This window comes from Ptychodera flava, chromosome 22, assembly GCF_041260155.1.
Source record: "Ptychodera flava strain L36383 chromosome 22, AS_Pfla_20210202, whole genome shotgun sequence".
Taxonomy (NCBI): domain Eukaryota; kingdom Metazoa; phylum Hemichordata; class Enteropneusta; family Ptychoderidae; genus Ptychodera; species Ptychodera flava.
This window is the reverse complement of record NC_091949.1, coordinates 14,962,451-14,981,800: the sequence shown is the minus strand read 5'-3', so window position 1 is coordinate 14,981,800 and position 19,350 is coordinate 14,962,451. Positions and strand designations below refer to the sequence as shown.

General features: G+C 37.2%; 2 protein-coding genes across 2 annotated transcripts; one reads left to right on the top strand and one right to left on the bottom strand.

Annotated features, from left to right (window-relative positions):
* Window positions 1-678: 678 nt before the first annotated feature.
* On the bottom strand, window positions 679-7,036 carry LOC139122758 (la-related protein 7-like). Its single transcript, XM_070688456.1, is given in 10 exon segments — window positions 679-888; window positions 1,328-1,431; window positions 1,583-1,742; window positions 2,615-2,837; window positions 3,533-3,720; window positions 3,723-4,589; window positions 4,993-5,157; window positions 5,925-6,008; window positions 6,227-6,552; window positions 6,921-7,036. Coding segments are annotated over 9 exon segments (2,178 nt in total). The 5' UTR covers window positions 6,536-6,552; window positions 6,921-7,036; the 3' UTR covers window positions 679-810.
* A 165-nt stretch (window positions 7,037-7,201) lies between these two features.
* On the top strand, window positions 7,202-17,882 carry LOC139122757 (uncharacterized). Its single transcript, XM_070688455.1, has 9 exons — window positions 7,202-7,477; window positions 10,065-10,311; window positions 11,976-12,035; window positions 12,668-12,740; window positions 13,845-14,023; window positions 14,983-15,222; window positions 15,642-15,724; window positions 16,319-16,515; window positions 17,203-17,882. Exons 1-9 carry the CDS (start codon window positions 7,333-7,335, stop codon window positions 17,707-17,709), a joined length of 1,731 nt encoding a protein of 576 aa, XP_070544556.1. The 5' UTR covers window positions 7,202-7,332; the 3' UTR covers window positions 17,710-17,882.
* Window positions 17,883-19,350: the final 1,468 nt, after the last annotated feature.

The window sequence follows — 19,350 nt, the reverse complement described above, 5'->3', positions numbered from 1 at the left end:
GTTGTAATTATTCTTTCAAATATGATATTGAACTTGAATAAAAGCAAAATTAACTAATTTTTTCCAGTTGGCAGTATACTTTGTAACTTTGAAAAAAAAAAGACTGAAACGTACAGCTTGCTGATATTTGACAAAACTAAAAAGGGAATTTTACAAAAAAATCTCCTCAGAATGAATTACAGATTCTTCTGGTGCAAATTTGCCAAAACTTGTTCTTGAAAATGGCGGGCAGCAGCCATGTTGGTACGGCTACTTTGCCGAAACTGAACATTATTCAGTAGCTCTACACAAGCCATTATAGCAAGAAAGTGCATCAAAAACATTATTTCTCTAATTTGGGTATCATATATCCAAACCATGGAGAACCTCGATGTGCCAGTCAGCTAATCCATAGATCCTATTGTCCTCAGGTTGTTCCACAACACCATGTTTAAGCTGTTTAACACCTTTCCCACAGGTTGGTATTTGAGTTTATTCTAGTGGTGTTGATCTCTTTTGTCAAAAGTTTATCAAACTTGTTTGCAAGTTTTGGAAGTCTAGTGCCTTTGAAGAGTCGAAGTTGATTGTGGCTGACAAGTCGCGTAAATGGCGAATGACAGATTGGATAGACCAGGTCAATAGCAGTACAGCCAGCATACACAGCCTGTCACTTCTACTCAATACACCAAGTCTAATTCTGTTAAGGTCATTGCCGGTACTGATATGCCAATTTTCCATACAACGCTACCACTACTTCAATCACCGCTCTTGGAAATGTGTAACTTCTATAATGCAAGATCTTTCCCTTGTGACTGTGATGATATTCTATTATCAGTCTCCATCATCAAATCTAATATGAACTCTTGATGCTGCGTTTGCTGTCGACATTCTGTTGGCTTTGGACAAAACCTAAAAGAAAACAGAAATACAATTTATGATGTATGCTAAAGAAACAGAGCTTTTCCTGAGAGCAGTAAGTCTGTAAATGTACTTGGATTTGTAATTATCAATATTTGGGTTTCACACTGCTGTCGACAATGACATCAGAATATTCTTTTCATATCTGTATATTTGCATTTTGTTAATTTCACTTCTTCAGACAAAGAACACATTTACAAAACAGATGTCAAAGTACACTTTTTAGTATACAGTGTTATAAATGATATTTTCCAGGATAGAAGAACGTTGTCCACACATTTCAAGACTGCACATTAAAGGGAATATTTATATATAATTGAATTACAGCACATTTCTCATGATAAAACTTGCAATTCTTTGCACCTGCTATTCATATGAACCTAGAATTATACAGGAACACAAGAATCGTTTTCAATAAATCAATAATTACCCTTTCAAGTCCTTTCTTCTTCGCTCTCTTAGAATTCTTTCCAGAGCTCAACTTGGTGTTCCTGTCGGTGTTTATTTTCTCCCAATACTGTTTTTCCTCATCTCCTGTCAAGGAAATACCATGAAAGCTTAAAGGTGATATTGAGAATATAGAGTCATCTCGTCTAGTTGGCAGATGTTTTTGTACACAAACTCTGACAGTACGGAAAGTAACTGAAAATGGTTGGAATAATTTTTTCAGATAAACATATCTAACCTGATAGCAGTGCTGTATGGAGTTTGCCTTCTTTCCCCACAGATGAGAAATGCTCCACGATTAGCTTGGCGCCCTCTGGTGTTTGAAATCTCACAAGTCCGGATTTGTCGCCATCCTTCATATCAATGTAGGCAACTGATGCGATGTTGGCTAGCTGTTCCTGTGAGAGGAAGATGTGGTTGAACAAAAGTACACATTAAGAATGTGCCTAAGAACACAGATATTTGTATATTCATATTGTAACGGCATTCTTCTAGAATGCTGTTTGTGTGGTCTCATTTGGAAGTCTATGGAGTAAACCAAGTTAGTCTGTCACCGTCTGTTTTTGTTAACAATATAAATATTAAGTTCTCCAGATAGAATTAACATGCAGTATAGCAGCCATTAGAAATAAATGTTATTACAATCACTCTCTCTCTTGTCATGAACTCTCCAAAGAATAATGATAAGCCAAGTTAGCAGCCATTATTTGATTGTTTTCAAGAATTTAACATTTCTGCACATACAGTAAGATGGCAAGAATTTTACTTTTAATGCTCACGACTTTCAGATAAATTTGCTTTAAAATTTTATGTCTGTAAGGAGTGTATGCTGTCTCTTTGAACACCTATTCTGTAACCTGAAAGCCAAAAATTCACATGCAAAGTTTGATGACTCAAAATGCATCAAAACTTTGAAATACCTTACACACTTGTGATTCCCACTCCTCCATTGTCATTTTGCCTTTTTCCATAAACAAGGGTAAGTAGCTATTATTAACACTTTCTCTACAGTGGTTTAGCCATTGTAGAGATTGATGACTGAGCACTTGTTTATGGCAAATTGGGGTGGATCAGTTAACTTTTGACATGTAGATCTACAACTCAGCAACCAGTGTTCTACTGATATACAGCCTGCTGAGTAGGACAGTGTACAAACAACAAAATGCATTCGGTGAATGTTACTTCAAGTGTCAAACACATGCACACATTGATCAGACAACTCTGTGAAAAATTCTCTTTGCATGGTAACACACTGTTACCTTTCACTTACCCTAAGAATTCTTTTGGTCGCAATGGCTTTGATACTTTCAAATTTGATGACAACTCCTTTGGTAAAAGGAATTTCTGACGGCCTTTCTTTAGTCTCTTTAGTCTCCTCATTTTCTTCTTTTTTGTTTCCGTCACCCTCCAGGGCAACCATGTCCTTCTTGAGTTGGGCCATATTTGCTTTCTGTAGCTGTAAGTATTCGGTTTTCAATTCCAGCCATTCTTTTCTGTAAGAAAATAAAACTGTGAAAGTACAGATCTGCTTCTCTCTCCAAAGTAGGAAGGGTCTATCATTATGCAGGGGTTTGAGTTGGAGGATGTTGTCAAATGTCCAGTAAACTATGGTGCTGCTTCACTCCCTTTAGATTAAAGGTATACAGTCATCTGTAATCTCATTATGCCCATATATGGTCAAATGGTTACTTGGTATTCAAAATGCCCATGTGAGGGCGCTGTTTTTAAAAAGCAGCCACCCGCTTAAAATCTGTTATTGTTTAGATTTTCTCTTTCCATGGTAACTGTGGCAAAATTGGAACAGGTGACAGTATACCTTTAAAAGATGACCCATCCTGTCTGTTAAGTCATATGAAACTCTAAAACAGGACCACCTTATATTCCTCATAAAGACTTCACACCAAAATTGAGATCTTGTTCCAGATTTGACAATCCTGAGGGACCTTTGTGAAACTGACTTATGACAGACACTCTTTACCTTTTGCTTATCAGTTCTTCCAAAGGCACACCCAAGCACACAAATGGAACAACCACACATATCAATGGGATACAAGACAGATCTGCAGAATTACAGAGCAGTGAGAGGAGTCTCTAATGATGTTTTTTGATATCCATAAATAGCGATAAATGCAAATAATATCTGGAACAGCTCCATTAATTTCAAGGTCCAGATACATAATAAACTTACTTTGGTAGAACTCTAAGCCTTGGTGTGTCAACCCTTTCCTTGCTTTTAATCTTCTTTTTTTTATTCCTCTTCCGTTTTGGCTTTTCACAGACTTTTGACTCACTGTCCTTTTTATTGACACGTCGTCTGGTTCTGTGAACTGCATCACTGTCATCATCATCCTTTTCATCCCTTTTCTCTTCTTCCCATGTTTTTCATTTTCCAGACTGTCTTCATGTTTGCTATCTTTCCGTTTTCTGCTATGTTTCTGCTCCCTGTCATGTGTTTCATGTCTTGACCGTTCCTCACTGTAAGATTCAGTATGTTTTTCATGGTCACCTTCATGTTCATGATCCTTCTCTTTGAGATGTTTCTTATGTTTTTTATGATCACCATGATCATGTTTATCATGTTTCCTATGTCCCTCACGGTCATGTTCAGCACATTTGTCACGGTCTTCTTCATGTTCATGATCCTTATCTTTGAGATGTTTTCTATGTTTTTCACGTCCACCATGATCAATGTCATCACGTTTATGTTTTTTCGCGCGTTTCCCACTGCCCTGCTCCTGTGATGGAGATGGACTTCTATCTCGCTCCTTTTCACGTTTCTTGCCATCTTCTTGATCAGCGGCAACTTCCTGTCTGTCTCTCTCTTGATGCTCCTGGCTGTCCTTTCCCTTTTTCTCAGACGACTTTTCTTTTTTCCTCCTCTTCTTACTGTCACTTTCTTCATCCCTTTCCTTGGTTTCCTTGGCAACACTCCTGCTGTCCTCTCCATCGCTTCTCTGCCTCTTCCTCTTCCTTGCCTTGCCCTCCCCATCTGAGCTGACACTACTCGTTTTGGATGGCTTCTCTTGGACAAGACCATCCTTACTATCCACTGGATAGCTTGCCTGTGTCTGTTCCTGGCTTCCTTCTGTATCAAGTTTTCTCTTTCTGTCACTTGATACATGTGCAATGTCTTTGCTTTCCCTTTCTGCTGTCTCAGTCTCTTGTAGCGGGACAGGTTTACCAGCTCTAGTCTTGGGAAATTTTCCCACTTTGCTGGCTGCTTCTTCTGGTGGGTTATTTAACATCTGTGTGTAAGAAATAATAATAAGAAGAAAAGAATGATTTTACAGCAATGAAGTTTAGCAGAATGCTCAACTATTAATAAGATGATGGGGAGTTTTCTTACACCAAGAGCTTTAAAATGAACCCCAACAAGTGGTAGATCAGAAAAGAATTATAAAAGTTTGAGAGTCCATTCTACCTTAAATCTCTATACCATGTTCACGTTGCATAGATATCACATTTCTATTATAAATTTCCTGTGAACGTAATGAGCCTAACATGTTTTCACCCTCTTCTGGAGTCACACCTCACACTTCTGCAAATTTGGTATGTAGGACAATGGATCAAGCATAATACATAAACGTGTATTCCTTGTTCATCAGCGACGACATCATCAAGTGGGATCAGTAGCAAATCTATTCTCACCTTACATGCCTTTTCAGCTTCACTAGGCGTTTCAAACTCTATGAATGCAAAGCCTTTGATGTCGCCTGTACTTTTGAACCTGGGAATGCTCACATAGGTCACCTTGCCACAGGAACTGAAGACAGACTTCAGCCAGTCATGAGTGGTTGTCTTTGGTAAACACTCCTATAAACAAAACACAAGACAGAACTTCAAGAAACTTTCCAAAATGAACTAGAGTAAATTGTTTTACTTTTCACCGCATTTACAGCGCCTAAGTTTTTCTCAACATGAGACAGCACCTGAAGCTGCCTGACAACTACTGAAATCAGAGCAGTTTGTTTTATTTCACTGGTTTGATCTGGTTCATGCCTTTCAAAACCTTGAACTCTACAGATCAACACTACTGAAGTCACTGATAGACAACAAGTTGAACAACATGAAGATTTTAAACAACTAGGTGCAATTGTTTTGCACAATCACGGTAAAAAGTAAACAATATTGTGAAATGACATGGTGTGTGGAGGGACTGTGATGCTACACATAGATATGATGTGTTCCTACATCATGTGTACACTTGGCTTAACCCATTCACAATAATGGTTTAGCCCAGACTCATTGTCATCAATGGTTATTCTGGAAGTGTTACACTGCGGTTAGGGGTGAACAGGTTGGAACACATCACTACTTATCCAGTGTTACATCTAAACAGGGGGATGGGGGATTGCCCCTTTGTTGACATTTTGCCTCCTCCCCTAGTAATTTGCTAAGGGCGAACCAGCCCTAAATGAAATGGTGCCAGGCACACCTTAGAGATACAAGCAGAACATTATGAACTGGTGAAATCCCCCCTAAATTTTCTGGTAAAGGGGGAAATACCCCTCTTGATGCCATCCTGGATGAAACACTGCTTATGTGCAAATATTGATGTTGGTCTTCTAGCAGAGACTTACCACATAGACAGTGAGGTCATCTATGTTGTATTTGGACTCTGTGAGTGGTTTACTCCTTCCAATCCGACTGCCGTCATTGTTCACCTATGAACGATCAAAGAGTGAAAAATAACAAATGGACAACTGTCAGAACAGATTACTAAATTATCAGTAGGGAGACAGAACATGTTAACCAAGTCACTCGGACCTTGGTAAAATTCAGTGTATTTCTTTAGTGTTCATATGTTTCAGGCTTGAACCCTTATCATGACATGGTCATATATCACAACAAGCACTTGCTGACAAAATACCCATCACTTTACCTTGAGACGGTCTGATATTTTAGCAGCTCTTGAAACCAACTTCTCATCTTCAGTCATCGTCTTCAGCTTATTAAATGTTAGTAGAGTAGAAATCTTCACAAATCCATCATTGCTCTCCATTTCCTGCTTCAGAAATCTGTCTTTTCTTAAGTTGGCATCACCAAAGTAGAACTCTAATTGCTCCTTAATTTGAGAGACCAGTTTCTTGACTCGTTTCCTCTTTTTCTTGTTATGGCTTTTTGACTGACTTGCTTCTGTGGTTGTTTTTGCTGAAGGCTCCTCTGCTGTCTCACTTTTCTTGTCGGCCATATCTCTTATATTTGACCCTGTAGAAGTGATTTATTTGGTACAATAGTTGCAAACATGCATTTCCATACTGCAACTTAGTGGAATCATCTATTGTAATTTCAGATATTTAATGCAAACAGTCTACATTTTACCTGAAATCAAAATTATAATTATTACGCAAAACTTGAGAAAAAGTGACAGCTTCAAGATGGGCTCCTCAGAATTAAAAACGTCAAGACTAGTTGTGGCATCGCATCAGATCCGCATGACATACCCAGGCAACGGTCAGAGGGACAGTGCCCACGCAAAACCTTGAGCAACTTATACTGCAGCAACTGTCACCTCGGGACAATGTTTGCTAGGATCATGGAGGTTAGCTCCATGTTATGATGAAGTTTATATTTACCCGATCAACAGTTACACTGCGAAGCTTGCTCGGATTATGTGCCGATCACAGCAAAAGTGCTCGAACTTGCTGAGCAAAACATCAGCTAATTCGTACACAGCGCCATGCTTGGCAATTGCGCAGTATTAGAAATCAAACTTTTGCTGCTGGCAATTCCGTAAACTTCAATGTGAGTGGGCCATGATGGCTCTGACAAAAACAAGAGACCAATAGAAGAAGACGGAACATATAATACAACCACCATAAGGTCATTGCGCAGGGTCACCTGTACGCGTTCACTGACCTCGCTTGTACATTCATCAGTGTTGCTCTGTGAGCTGTCAGTACCCGGGGAGTCGAGACTAGACTGTCAGTCGGATAGGACGTTTTGTCCTTTAAGTGGTTGGGATAGCTATATTCCAATCGGGCTAGGATGGCAGACGGAATGATCCCATCCACCCTGTACCCAAATGTGGGGATAGGCATGATGGCTAACCTGATTGAAGCCGTGCAGAATTTCTCGCTGCAAGACTGTCGGCGGATTATCGAAGGCAACCCGGAATCAGTGAATGCGGCTGGTAAGAAGCGTTTTATCATACTGACGTGTAGTGACAGTGTATGAGCAACGTTTAATCTTAACATTTTCCCAGCTAATGACCGAGGTGACTGATGCGTCTTTGGAAAATGCGTAAAATTCAATCGATAAACCCACTTTTTCCGAGTGTATTCCCTTTTCCGCCGAGAGGATGATACAGCTTGCTATGTTTGGGCATATTGGCTTTGTTATGGAAATCTCGGTCTCAATACGCTTGATATGAAATCACAGGCTTGGAGGCAGATCTAATAAAGTGGTGTAAAAATGTAAATGAGGTTATGCAGGTTTATAAATACAAACACCGACCCTTGTCATGAACGGTGAACATACACACAGATGGTTTCTAGTGATTTTATTGTCAAAGTTGATTTCAGAAATTACATATCTACTATAAATATATTACGAATAAAACCGCTTTTTGACGACATTCCATACTTAAGAATACGGCATATCATTAGTTAAGTTTCCCGTTGGCAAAATAAGCCAAGTAATCATAATAGCTGTGTAACGTAAATCTTGATACTAGCATGTGTGAATGGTCAGGTTTTGGTGCCCATAACCTATCTCAATCCTATGTAAAATATACAGAAGAAAATCATTAGCTGTTTCTTGTCCGTGATATTTAGCAAAAGTGATGTTGTCATGCAAGTTTCCTCTTTTCCTGTTTTGTTCCCTTACCTTGGTACAGACGGCAAGATACTTTTCCTTCTTTTTAAGCACTTTGTAAATTAGGAGAAAGCAGCTTCACTCAGATGATAACAAATAAGGAAAATAAGACGTGTAATCACAGGGAGAAATCTTTTTTTTTTTTTTTTGCATGAGTGCAGTATCCATATGTTGGTTGATTCTGGTAGATCCTGCTGTAATTTTTTTCCCACCAAAATTGTAGTGCAACATTTCACAAAATTTATTGATAATTTTGGACCCAATGGATATCACATTTCATGGGCTACAGTTTTTGACCAAAATTTTGGAGAAAATCTGAAAAACATTTACTGGGGTATATTAAATAAAGGCAACAAAAATTTGGCGCCCAATTTAGTGTTGAACAGCACTGCAGACTTGATGTATGACGTCCACCCAAATGAATAGTTGACCTGAAATCACCAACACATCTCAGCTTGCAATGTTTCTGAATCTTTTGACAATCTCTCTCTCTCCCCCATCATGATTTTTGAAACTGGAAAGCTTTAGCTCATTTGATGGATTTGAGGAATTTTTGCATCACACTATACCATCATAAATAATAAAGCGGAACAAATTATTTTTGTGACCAAGAATTTACAGTTTTAGTGGCACATCCTATCTGTGTTCAGAGCAGACTGAATAACGGTCAAGACATGATTGTCTGTTGTGCAGGATAGAACAGCTGCATTTTATTCAAGAAAACAGAAATGAAAATTATTTTTAATTTTCTAGTCAATAACCAAAATGCACTATCAATCCATTAATGAATTTGAATTGTGTGGAAAGACTGGGATGTCCCCATAACATCTGACAAAAATGTGAAAAATTATTGTTAAAAATAGCAGCAAATAAAGTAATTTTGAAAATAAAAATTGATATTCAGATTGCTGCAAGCATCACACATAATGTATCAAAAATTTTCGAACTTTTGGCTGGTAGTTTGATGTGCAAGGTTAATTAAAAATTTAGCACACTTTCAATTAAATTCAGTCAGGTAACTGTGAACTTTGACCCTTTGCGCAAAAAGAGTTATGCATATAGAGCAATGTTTTATCTGACCTTCAGTGTGTTCACACATACAGGAATGTTGCACTTACATGTTTTGCTCTCAGTTTATTAGTAATCGTGCATTGATAGCAAGGGAGAAGATGTTAGAAAAACATGTGCATAAAAAGTAGCTACCGGCATGTTGATCGATTTCTCAACCTGAAGAGGAAAAAATTGTGGAAACAACTATAAACTAATAAGAATAAGTGATTACACTTTTAATGTGCCCAATTAATATGATAATTTCTTTCTTTTGACATACAGACTTTTGTAATGAGTATGAAGCATGGAGATTAAAAAGAGCGTCTTGGCGTATGCTACATCACAAAATCCAATATTTAGATTATTGTAGTACATGTATGAAACGTATTTTTGGAAGTGATATGGAGCAGCTGTCACACTATCATTTCAACAGGAATCATATTGTATAGAAATCATATCATTGTTATAATTGTTTTCTATTTGCTATGTACTGTAATATTAGCACAATTTTAAAACATAGCAAAGTGATACATATTTACTGTAAAGCATACAGTGTATATAACAAGCCATTACTTGCCAGAGTAACAGTATGTTTGGTGATATGATATTGCTCTTGACTTTAAGACAATTCATCACAAAGGTGTGAGGTCATATACAATGGATTTGCCATTCCCTTTGATATTCAATGGTGTCATGCATATCAATATGCATGTGCATGTATTCATTCTTTAATGAATGCGTCACAAAGTATTCAGTCGCACAATACATGATGTGACGCTGGCTTTTCAGTCATGAGTGACTTTTGTAAAGCTTTCACAATGATTCACCAGTGTGCCATGGTTTTTGCATTGCAGGATGGATGGGTTTCACACCCCTTCACAAGGCAAGCCTGCGTGGCAACCCGGAGATCGTACAGCTATTACTTGACAATGACGCCAAGGTCAATGCAGCAAACAATGCGGGAGAGCTGCCTATCCACTATGCATGCAAGCGTGGCAACCCTATAGTCATACATTTACTTGTTTCCCATGGTGCAAGACTTGATGAAGTTGATTCCCTTGGAAGAGGGTGTATGCATCATGCTTCCCAGGCCGGCTCTGTGTAAGTTCAGCAGATGAAATATAAAACATACATTATCTGCAACCTCCTGTTTCGTCTGTTTTACCAATGCAATATCTATTTGATTGAACCATTTGTGTCAAACAGAATGAATGGAACAGGATTGTCTCTGAATCTGAATGAAATATAAAACATACATTATCTGCAACCTCCTGTTTCGTCTGTTTTACCAATGCAATATCTATTTGATTGAACCATTTGTGTCAAGCAGAATGAATGGAACAGGATTGTCTCTGAATCTGAATGACTTTTCACTTGTACATTTCATTTTCTGTAGTCTCCAATGTGAATACTTTAGTGCACTCCAGAAATACACTGAAATTCGATTGAGTGTCCGGTTTACTTTGCAGAACTGGAGAAGTCCACATGTTGCTTGTCACTACAAAAGTAAACATTTGTAACATACAGAGCCGCCCAACTCAGGACAAGTTATCTTTGGTGTCAGATTACAGTGTGGCAAACATTTCCTGGTTTCTCATGATACAAGACTTGATGTCATTGTCTGCCACTGATTGTCTTTATTTTAATTTGGGAACTTTTAAAGGCCCAGTAGCTGTATCGTTTAGTATTATTTTTGTGATTTTACTTCCAAACTAAAACAAGTTCGTGGGGATGTACTCATTGAGGGGTGTCTATACAAGTATAATAAACTGTCAACTCGGACTTCATAGGCAATGTTGAGCAAGATAAATAATAAACGTTTGCCCAAACATAAAATGGCGCCCTCATGCAAATAAAGAAAAATCGCTGTACGTCGTGCATATATGCATTAGAATCTTCACAGAAACAACAGAGAAGTCAAATGTAATGCATAGTGCTTCCACTGGGACATCATATGTTTTGTTTTCTTTGTAATATTACCAGTTTTTAAAAATGGCGGGAAATCAAATAACGGTCAAAATTTAAATTTACTTATCCAATTTTTCAGTAGTTGAAGACCATATCCTTTAAATTTGTAGAATTGAAAGAAAACCAGAGAAAATAGAAAGCCTTTATCAGGTCAACAAATTTCAAGAGTTACAGCCACAGGGGTTTTAAGAAGAAACAAAACAATTAAATAAAAAATAAATTTTTTTCTCTTTTTGATGTCAGTAATCACGGCAGTCCCTTCAGCATGTTCAGTCAGATGTGTGAAAAATGTATGCTACTCACTACCATCTCACATTTGGAATTCAGTAATTATTTATGCCAATTCAGTTATGCTTTGTATGCTTGTATGTTGTTACTCTCAAAACTAAACAAAGATAGCATTTGTACAGAATAAAATTTTCAACACCAAATGATGACTTATAAAGCTTTTGTCTTACAACTTAAGTACAATCCTGCATTGTTGGTGTACCGTGTAGCAAAATTTTATTTCAACAATGGAAAGACTCGCACCTAGCAACTATTACCATGGATACATCTGATACAGACAGTATGCAGTTGATGAATTGGTCTCGCTGTAGGCAGTGGTTTCAGCGCAAATTAGAAGTTGGTTCTCTGTAAAATGAAAACTCTATCATAAATCATTTTGGTTTCCCCCAAGAGCGTTGACCATGCATACAAGACCTTTGATCCCTCATAAATTTTGCACTCAGACATCAAATGGCCACTCTCTAGATTAATCTGTAATAATACCAAGATTTACAATTTTCTATCTTCAGGTATGCGATGCAGTATTTATCACACACAGCTGGAATGGGTTTCATGGATAAAGATCACAGGTAAATTTCTTAGGTTAGCTTTCTTATTCATAATTTATGTGCACATGTACATCGGTTCAAAGTGTCCTTGAAATTTTATGCACTATGGAACTAATCAGGATTCTCAATATTTATTGTGAAAATTTATTGTCAATATTAATAGTGAAATCAGATAGCTCTGTTGTGATGTTCAAAATTCTGCTCAAATTTTGATATTGAAATCAGGTTTGTGCTATTGTATCACTCAATTTTTTCCATTGCATATGTGTAGCAATGACAGTCAGATAGCAACTGTGCAAGGAGGGCCTTATCAATGAAGTAAAATATTCAAAATCATGATTTGAATGATGCTTAGACATTTACAAAAAAGTGACAAATTGTGATTTATGGGTATCCAGGGAAAGGCATGAGTTCAAATGGCGGGGGTAAGGGTGGGGGTAGGGGGGTGCATGTCAATTTTTGATGGGAAAGTAACTAGCCAAAATTAACAGAGGGCCAGTCAGTGTGTCCATAGTCTGGCCATAGTTGAACACACTGATCTAAGGGAAAAGCATAGCCTTGCCTTATGCAATATCTCTCCACTGCACAAAATCACAGGTATTTAAGATTTTAAATGAACTTTGACCCATGTTTTATGATGTTTTAATTTACAGCGGTCTAACTCCATTACACATTGTGAGTCAGTTTGGACATTTTGATTGCCTGCGGTATTTACTCAAAAACCAGGTAACTTTTTATAATATTCTCCTATACATAATTTTGCACCTTTGATCTGCTGTCTTGCTGCATGCTTGTGTATACGCTAAATAAATTTAATTTGTTGTTATTGCCATTTCCCAATAAACAAAATTTTAGTAACCATAAAGGAAAAGGTTAGTTCATGAGATCTGTTCACAGTGTAGACAGTCTGCAAAGTAAAAAAAATTGAAGAGAAAGTTCCAATTCATTTTAAGCTGGTCTTTCACTCTGTGTGAGGTTTACTGGAAATGCTCAGAAACCAGATATTATGAAGTTAATCAGTATTTACCAACATCATTGAAATGTGACATTTATTCATCTGATATAGAATATAGACCAATTACATGATACGAATCATGAAATGAACTGTGCCTGGTACGAGTTGTTCTGCATGCTATTAGGATATGTTAAAAATGAGTTATACAGTGCAAAATTGCTGAGGCAAGAAGCCATTTTTATGAGCATTCATAGATAGCATGGGACCAAGGTGACAATAGGTGTGGTCAGACTTTTTTACCACTTCTTTATGGGTCACAACATAGTGTGGTTTAGAAGATTTTCAAAAGAAAATATCAACAAAACACAAGCAGCTGTTTAATTTGTTAGTATTGAATTCACTTTTTTGTCAATTTGTCCAAATTCTTTACTGAGTGAGTGACTATCCTTCCTAGCTAGTACCCTAAGAAATATGGTGATCTTCTGTATCTGGTATACTGATATTTTCAAACCTAGACAGTCATATGTTACAGACAGGTTTTTAACCTTTGACTGCCAAAGTCATTTTTTGTCACCTTTATAAAATATAACCCAGATAATATTTTTTCAGGCCCAAACATTTTTTCAGATTTTTCCCAAAATTTTGACCCAAAACTGGAGTCTATGTAAAGTGCTATCCATTTGGTCCAAAATGTTCAAAAGAATTACAGAAAAATTCATAAAATTTGGTAAAAATGTTGCACTAAAATTTTGGTCGAAAAGATTACAGCACTCAAAGGGTTAATGCAATGAACAGACAGCCCTGCATGGAATATGCATCTTTTGCTGGCTGAATCCAAATTTCTCAAACTTCTCTGTAATGCTGGGTATTTTCAGAGGACTGATGTAGGCGTTACAGACAATACTGGTAACATGCCGTTACATCTAGCATGTCAGAATGCACAGGCTGAAGTGGTTTGGGTGCTGCTTCAGAAAGGTACGATAGCCCACATCCATCAGGAGAATAACACCGGAGAGAGTCCACTGGACATTGCCAGGGATGGAACCTCTTACAGGTGAGTAATATATGCTTTATATATATATTAATTTTACATGTGTATCATGTCTGTATATCTATCTATCTGCCAGTATGGATTGAACTTATCCACTCAGATGTCTCAGTATTTCTTTGCATTTATTTAGCTGTCTTTATTTATCTATTCGCCAGTGGTCACATGCTGTTTTTATATTCATTGAAAAGATGTGTATCTATTTTCTGTTGCCATAGATAAGAATTTCTCTGTCAGTTTGCGTGTATAATAGTATGCAAATTGTTTTCAAATACAGTGATAGTAAACAACAGTGTCTCACACCTATAGTTGGTTTTGCTGAAGTTTTGAAGGATTTAGTTTTCCTTTCATTATACTTTGCTTAATAGATACAGGGAAAAAAGTGGTTTACTGTCTTGAAACAATATTTATTGTTATGAAGGCATCCTAGAATCAACATATACATCTGATTGAAACTCAACTGTATACTTTAAGGTAGTTCTCATCTCAAAAATGAAAGACTTCAATTTTTGCTCAAACTTTCCTCAAGGAAACTTTCAACCATTTTTAAAATCAAGAATACAAAATCAGAGGTTGCCATGGAAATTTTAGTACTAGAAAACAAATTACCCGATATACACCAATATTTGAAATTCAAAATGGCCGCCATTCCTGTGTTATCTGTATGGGGAAAATAGAATTCTGGATTTCCACAAAACTAAGCCAATGAAAATATTACTTACTCCATAAGCTTCAAAATGAGTCCAAAAAAGTATTGGGTCAAAATAGAATATTGTAAAAGTTTGACAGTCCAAATATCCGTCCCTGAGGAGCATTCTACCTTGACATAAATTACTGCAAAGACAGAACCAGTAGTTCTTGGGAGATTTGACACTGTCTGCAATAGAAACCATAAAAGATCTAAATATTTGATGCATTTACTATATCAAAGGTACATACGAATATACTTTTTCATTAACTTGCAGGCATGGCCCCCTAGCTCAGGAGCTGGCATACTGGGGATCTGTCAAGGATCAAAGCAAGTCTCCTAAGGGGCCTTTATTCACTTGGTATTTCCTGTTGTTGTTGCCCGCGCTGACATTTACATCAATTTCGGTGGTTGCAGAGATGCTGGGTTCATTCGGCGGGGTCATCTCCTTCTTCAGTATTCTCTATTTTGCATTTTTCATCGGAAAACAGATGCACAGAATCGCCCATATATCAAGGTATGTCACAAATGAAAGATCTTCTCCTGTAAATTGGGAAACCTTCAGTTTTCAAAGAATGTAAAATTTATTTCATGGTTGTATATGACTGTTTGACTTGTTATGCTTTATACAAAATATTGTTGCAATTTTTTGTCATTAGACCTGTATATGTCCAACAAAGTCATATTGTGCACCTATACTGAGTTCATTGGTTGTTGCTTTCAATTCTGAAAAATACAGAAATGAACCTCATATATTGTATATTACAAAAAATCTGCTCTGCATTTACTTTTCCCACTTGTGAGTCATCTTACAGAAACCGATTTACAACTGGTTACAGTGATTTATTAGTCTTCCGGTAACTGCTCAGTGACAAATTGTTCTGGCTACTGCCCTCTCAGACCAGGATTGTAATTCTTTCCTTTTTTTTCTTCCAGATGGGCTAATCCAATATTTGCAGGTGCATTTGCTGGTGGAATACTCCAAACTTCCATTTGCTACTTTTATCTTGTTCTTCCAGATATCCTTTGATAAATCATCTATTGGCCTCAGCCTTTTGTCTATTTTGAAAGAGAGTTTTGTAGTAGTATTCTTTGATTGCAACTAAAGAGTGCAAATCATAAAGAATATGTTACAGTAGAATGGTTCAAAGTTCGTAATGGTCCTTTTTTCATGTCAGAGCATTGGCTAGCTTAATACAAGCTGCCTGTGACAGATTTCAGAAATGATTGCTTAAATATGAATATTTTTTTCCCAGTAATGCAATTTGAGTGAGCGCGCTCACAGTTTGAAACTTACAATGGTGTTTCGAAGCTGCCTCCAATTGTCCTGGTACAGCGCTGTTGTAAGAAGCAAAGGGTACCTCTGAAGATAAAATATGAGTGAAGTAGTGATTACTGTCAATTGACAGGATTTGGGAACAATATTCAGTTTTGTAATAATGAAAAAAACAACTGAAGACGTGTGAAAAGTGCCATACCAAATTAATATCCACTAAATTATGACTCCAACTTTGTTGATCATTTTGTGGCCCATGTTGATTTGAAAAATCTTTGTCATGCATAGTTTCTCTTTTCCAGCACCAGTCTCTGCGATTTACCTTAACCATTCCCACCCATCTGGCCTTCATATTTCTACCTGGGATTTTCGAGTTTTTTACTCATGGTGTATTTGTACATGACGGTGCTTCTGAAGGACCCAGGGAGATGCACTGTCCCACGTAAAGGACCGGGAAAGGATTCCCCATACATGACAATTGAACATGTTGCTACTAAAGAACTCCGACTGGATCACTATTGCAGTTATTGTGAGGTACTGTTTGAGTGTCACATCAGTATTTTGAAGTAGGGCCATTTAAAGAAAATTCTTTGTTTGCTGTCCTTGGACTTCTGAAAAACGTACCTGGCAGCCAGGGAAAAAAAACACACAGACAAAAAACACAAGTGTATGAACACAAGCTCAATTTTTAGTTGGTTTCTTTTGGAAAAATAATATTTTACTTGTAATAGTGTTAACATTTGGTTTGTTTTCTTAATTTTCTCTGAAAACCTTCCAGCATGCGGACGGCAAACAAATTCATGATCTGTCTGCGCCAGATGTCATCCCAGTCATGTCATTAAGTCCTGACTAGAATAATCATATTTTAAATTACATTTCAAAAGTTCAAAATGTTTTTTGCAAATAAATCGGGGTGAATGGGGAGGGGCAGTACTGGGAAAAATGTCAAGATACATGTTTTCAGCAATGTTTAAGAGCCCAAGCAGTATCCATACATTTTTGCTTGGAATCTCAATGTACAAAGTTAAAAAAAACAAAACAAAGTAATTCTGGACTTTGAGCTATGATGGCTAACTTCACGGTAACTTGTAAATAAAATTCTTTGGTAAATAACCATTGCCTTGCAAGCTGAGTTGGATTTTTATTTTCTCTTACTGTTGGTTTCTGAATTACAAGACTGTCTCTTTTATCACTGATTCTTATGATCTCGTCATGTTTCAGATGTCTCTGCCAGATAGGACACGGCACTGCAAACTCTGTGAAAGTTGCATGGTTGGAATGGACCACCATTGCTTGTTCCTGATGAAGTGTATCGCCTCGAACAATCACCTCAAATTCATCTACCTGATAATAGTGACAATGATTACCCAGGTTTTGTTCCTGGTGTCGGCGTTTGAGTTCCTCCGGGTGAACCATCCGGGCGTTGCGGTCACCGATTACTTCCAAATAGTCTTCTCGCAGCGGGCCTGGCTGTTCACCATCTGCTTTGTCAATTTCATGTCAATCGTCTGGGGACTGTTCCTGCTGAAAACTCAGTTTGAAGTCATTGCCTATGGTTACACCACCGTCATGCGACCACCCATGCACACCATCAAGGAGATCTCATTTCCTGACAAACTGAACAATGTGGTCAGTTTCCTCCTTGGACGCAAAACGCAATCAGCCGAAGAAATCATAGAACTCCGTACCAAGCAGAGTCTAGAAATGTTTGATGTAAAGACTGTATGACCTTCATATTTAACCTTGGCCTTGTCAATATATCATTATTTATGTAGTGATTTTAAAGGTCATAATTTCCATTTAGTACATAAAAATGATTTTTTTTTTATGATCCTTTTTCATTTTATGTGAGAATTATGTCACATTACATTGTAGATTGAAACATACATATTTATCAACTATCTGAGGCTGACCTGGAGTGGTTTCATAAGCTGTTTTGTGATTGGTTCTTTTCTGTATACTGCTTTGTTAGTCCAATCTTTGAATTTGTAAAACAGGCTCCTGAAACTCATGACCAGTGACATCACATCTTGTGATGCACAGCAAGCCGTCCCACAATCTGACCTCTGCCCTGGCCCCTTTGTTTCATTTACAAATGAAAGGGACAAAAAAACTTTGTTTACATGCCTAGCAAAAATGAAATATCTTAAAACAACTAACACAGAGTTCATTCATCATCATGATGAGTGTTGAGGGTAACCTTGTTGTACAGCTTTCCAAAGTTTTCAGTTGAAGCTGCTCACCCCCATTTCCCTGTAAACAGGTCCACACTTCCCTTTGATAACAATGGCTTTGGGCTAAACCATGGCGGTGAATGGGTTAATGTGGAGCTGCTCTCAAACAACTCAACAGAATACATTTCTAGAAGATTCCAGAAATACTAAAACGACTTATAATCTCACTTTCTCCATTTGTTCATCTCTGAGGGTGGAGCTGGAAATTTTGTAGACTCTCTCTGAAAATTTCTAAATGTCAGACAATGTAACTCATTTTTAAGATGTCACAAAATTGTGAAAGATATCGTCTGCAGTCAGACTTGGGCCTTGTCTGAATGTAATTTCCTGTATGTACCAAAATGAAGACCATTGAAAAAAAACTCTTAAATCTGTAAAGTAGTATGGATAATCATAATGCATGACACGGGTAATTCATTGTATTCAGAGGAGAGGAGTGCAAAATCACAATATGTGGATGGTAACGTTACATGTGTACACACAATATTCAATCACTGTACAAATGTTGTTTTGAAAGTTCAAAGTACTGTCATTGGCATAAACATCCAACAACATTAGACTAAGTATTTCAGTAATTTATCATGTTTGCGAAAAGCTCAAATTATTATTTTGCAATGAGGGAGCGCCTGGTTTGAGGTTAGAATGTAATGATTTTTTTTAGCCATGTGCATGTTGCAGTCGTCCTTAGTCCCTGACTTTCAGCCCTGGATGAATGTCTGAGAGCTGCTGTCTCATCTTACAACAGTCGGCAGAATGTGTTCAACATTCAAACGTTAACCAAAATAATGGCCATTTTGCCCCATTAGTTTCATCATTATTCAACATTTTGTAGTGTAATGTACCATGTAGAAAAAGTGGAATACAGAGAAAATTTGAAAATGGGGTCAGTGAAGAGAAAGTCATGCTCAATTATCATATTTTGAATTCTTTCAAAGATTTTTAACTCAGCTTTTAACTTAAAATTGGTGTTACAGAGGCTGATTAATACCTGGGACTTTTAAAAGTAGATTTAGACATTTTAGTTTCACATTTAAAAAAAACATACCCATTAATGTATGATAAAACTGCCTGTGCCATTTTAAGAGAGGATGGGTTGTACAGTTATTCATGTAGATAAGATCATTAGCTTTTGCAT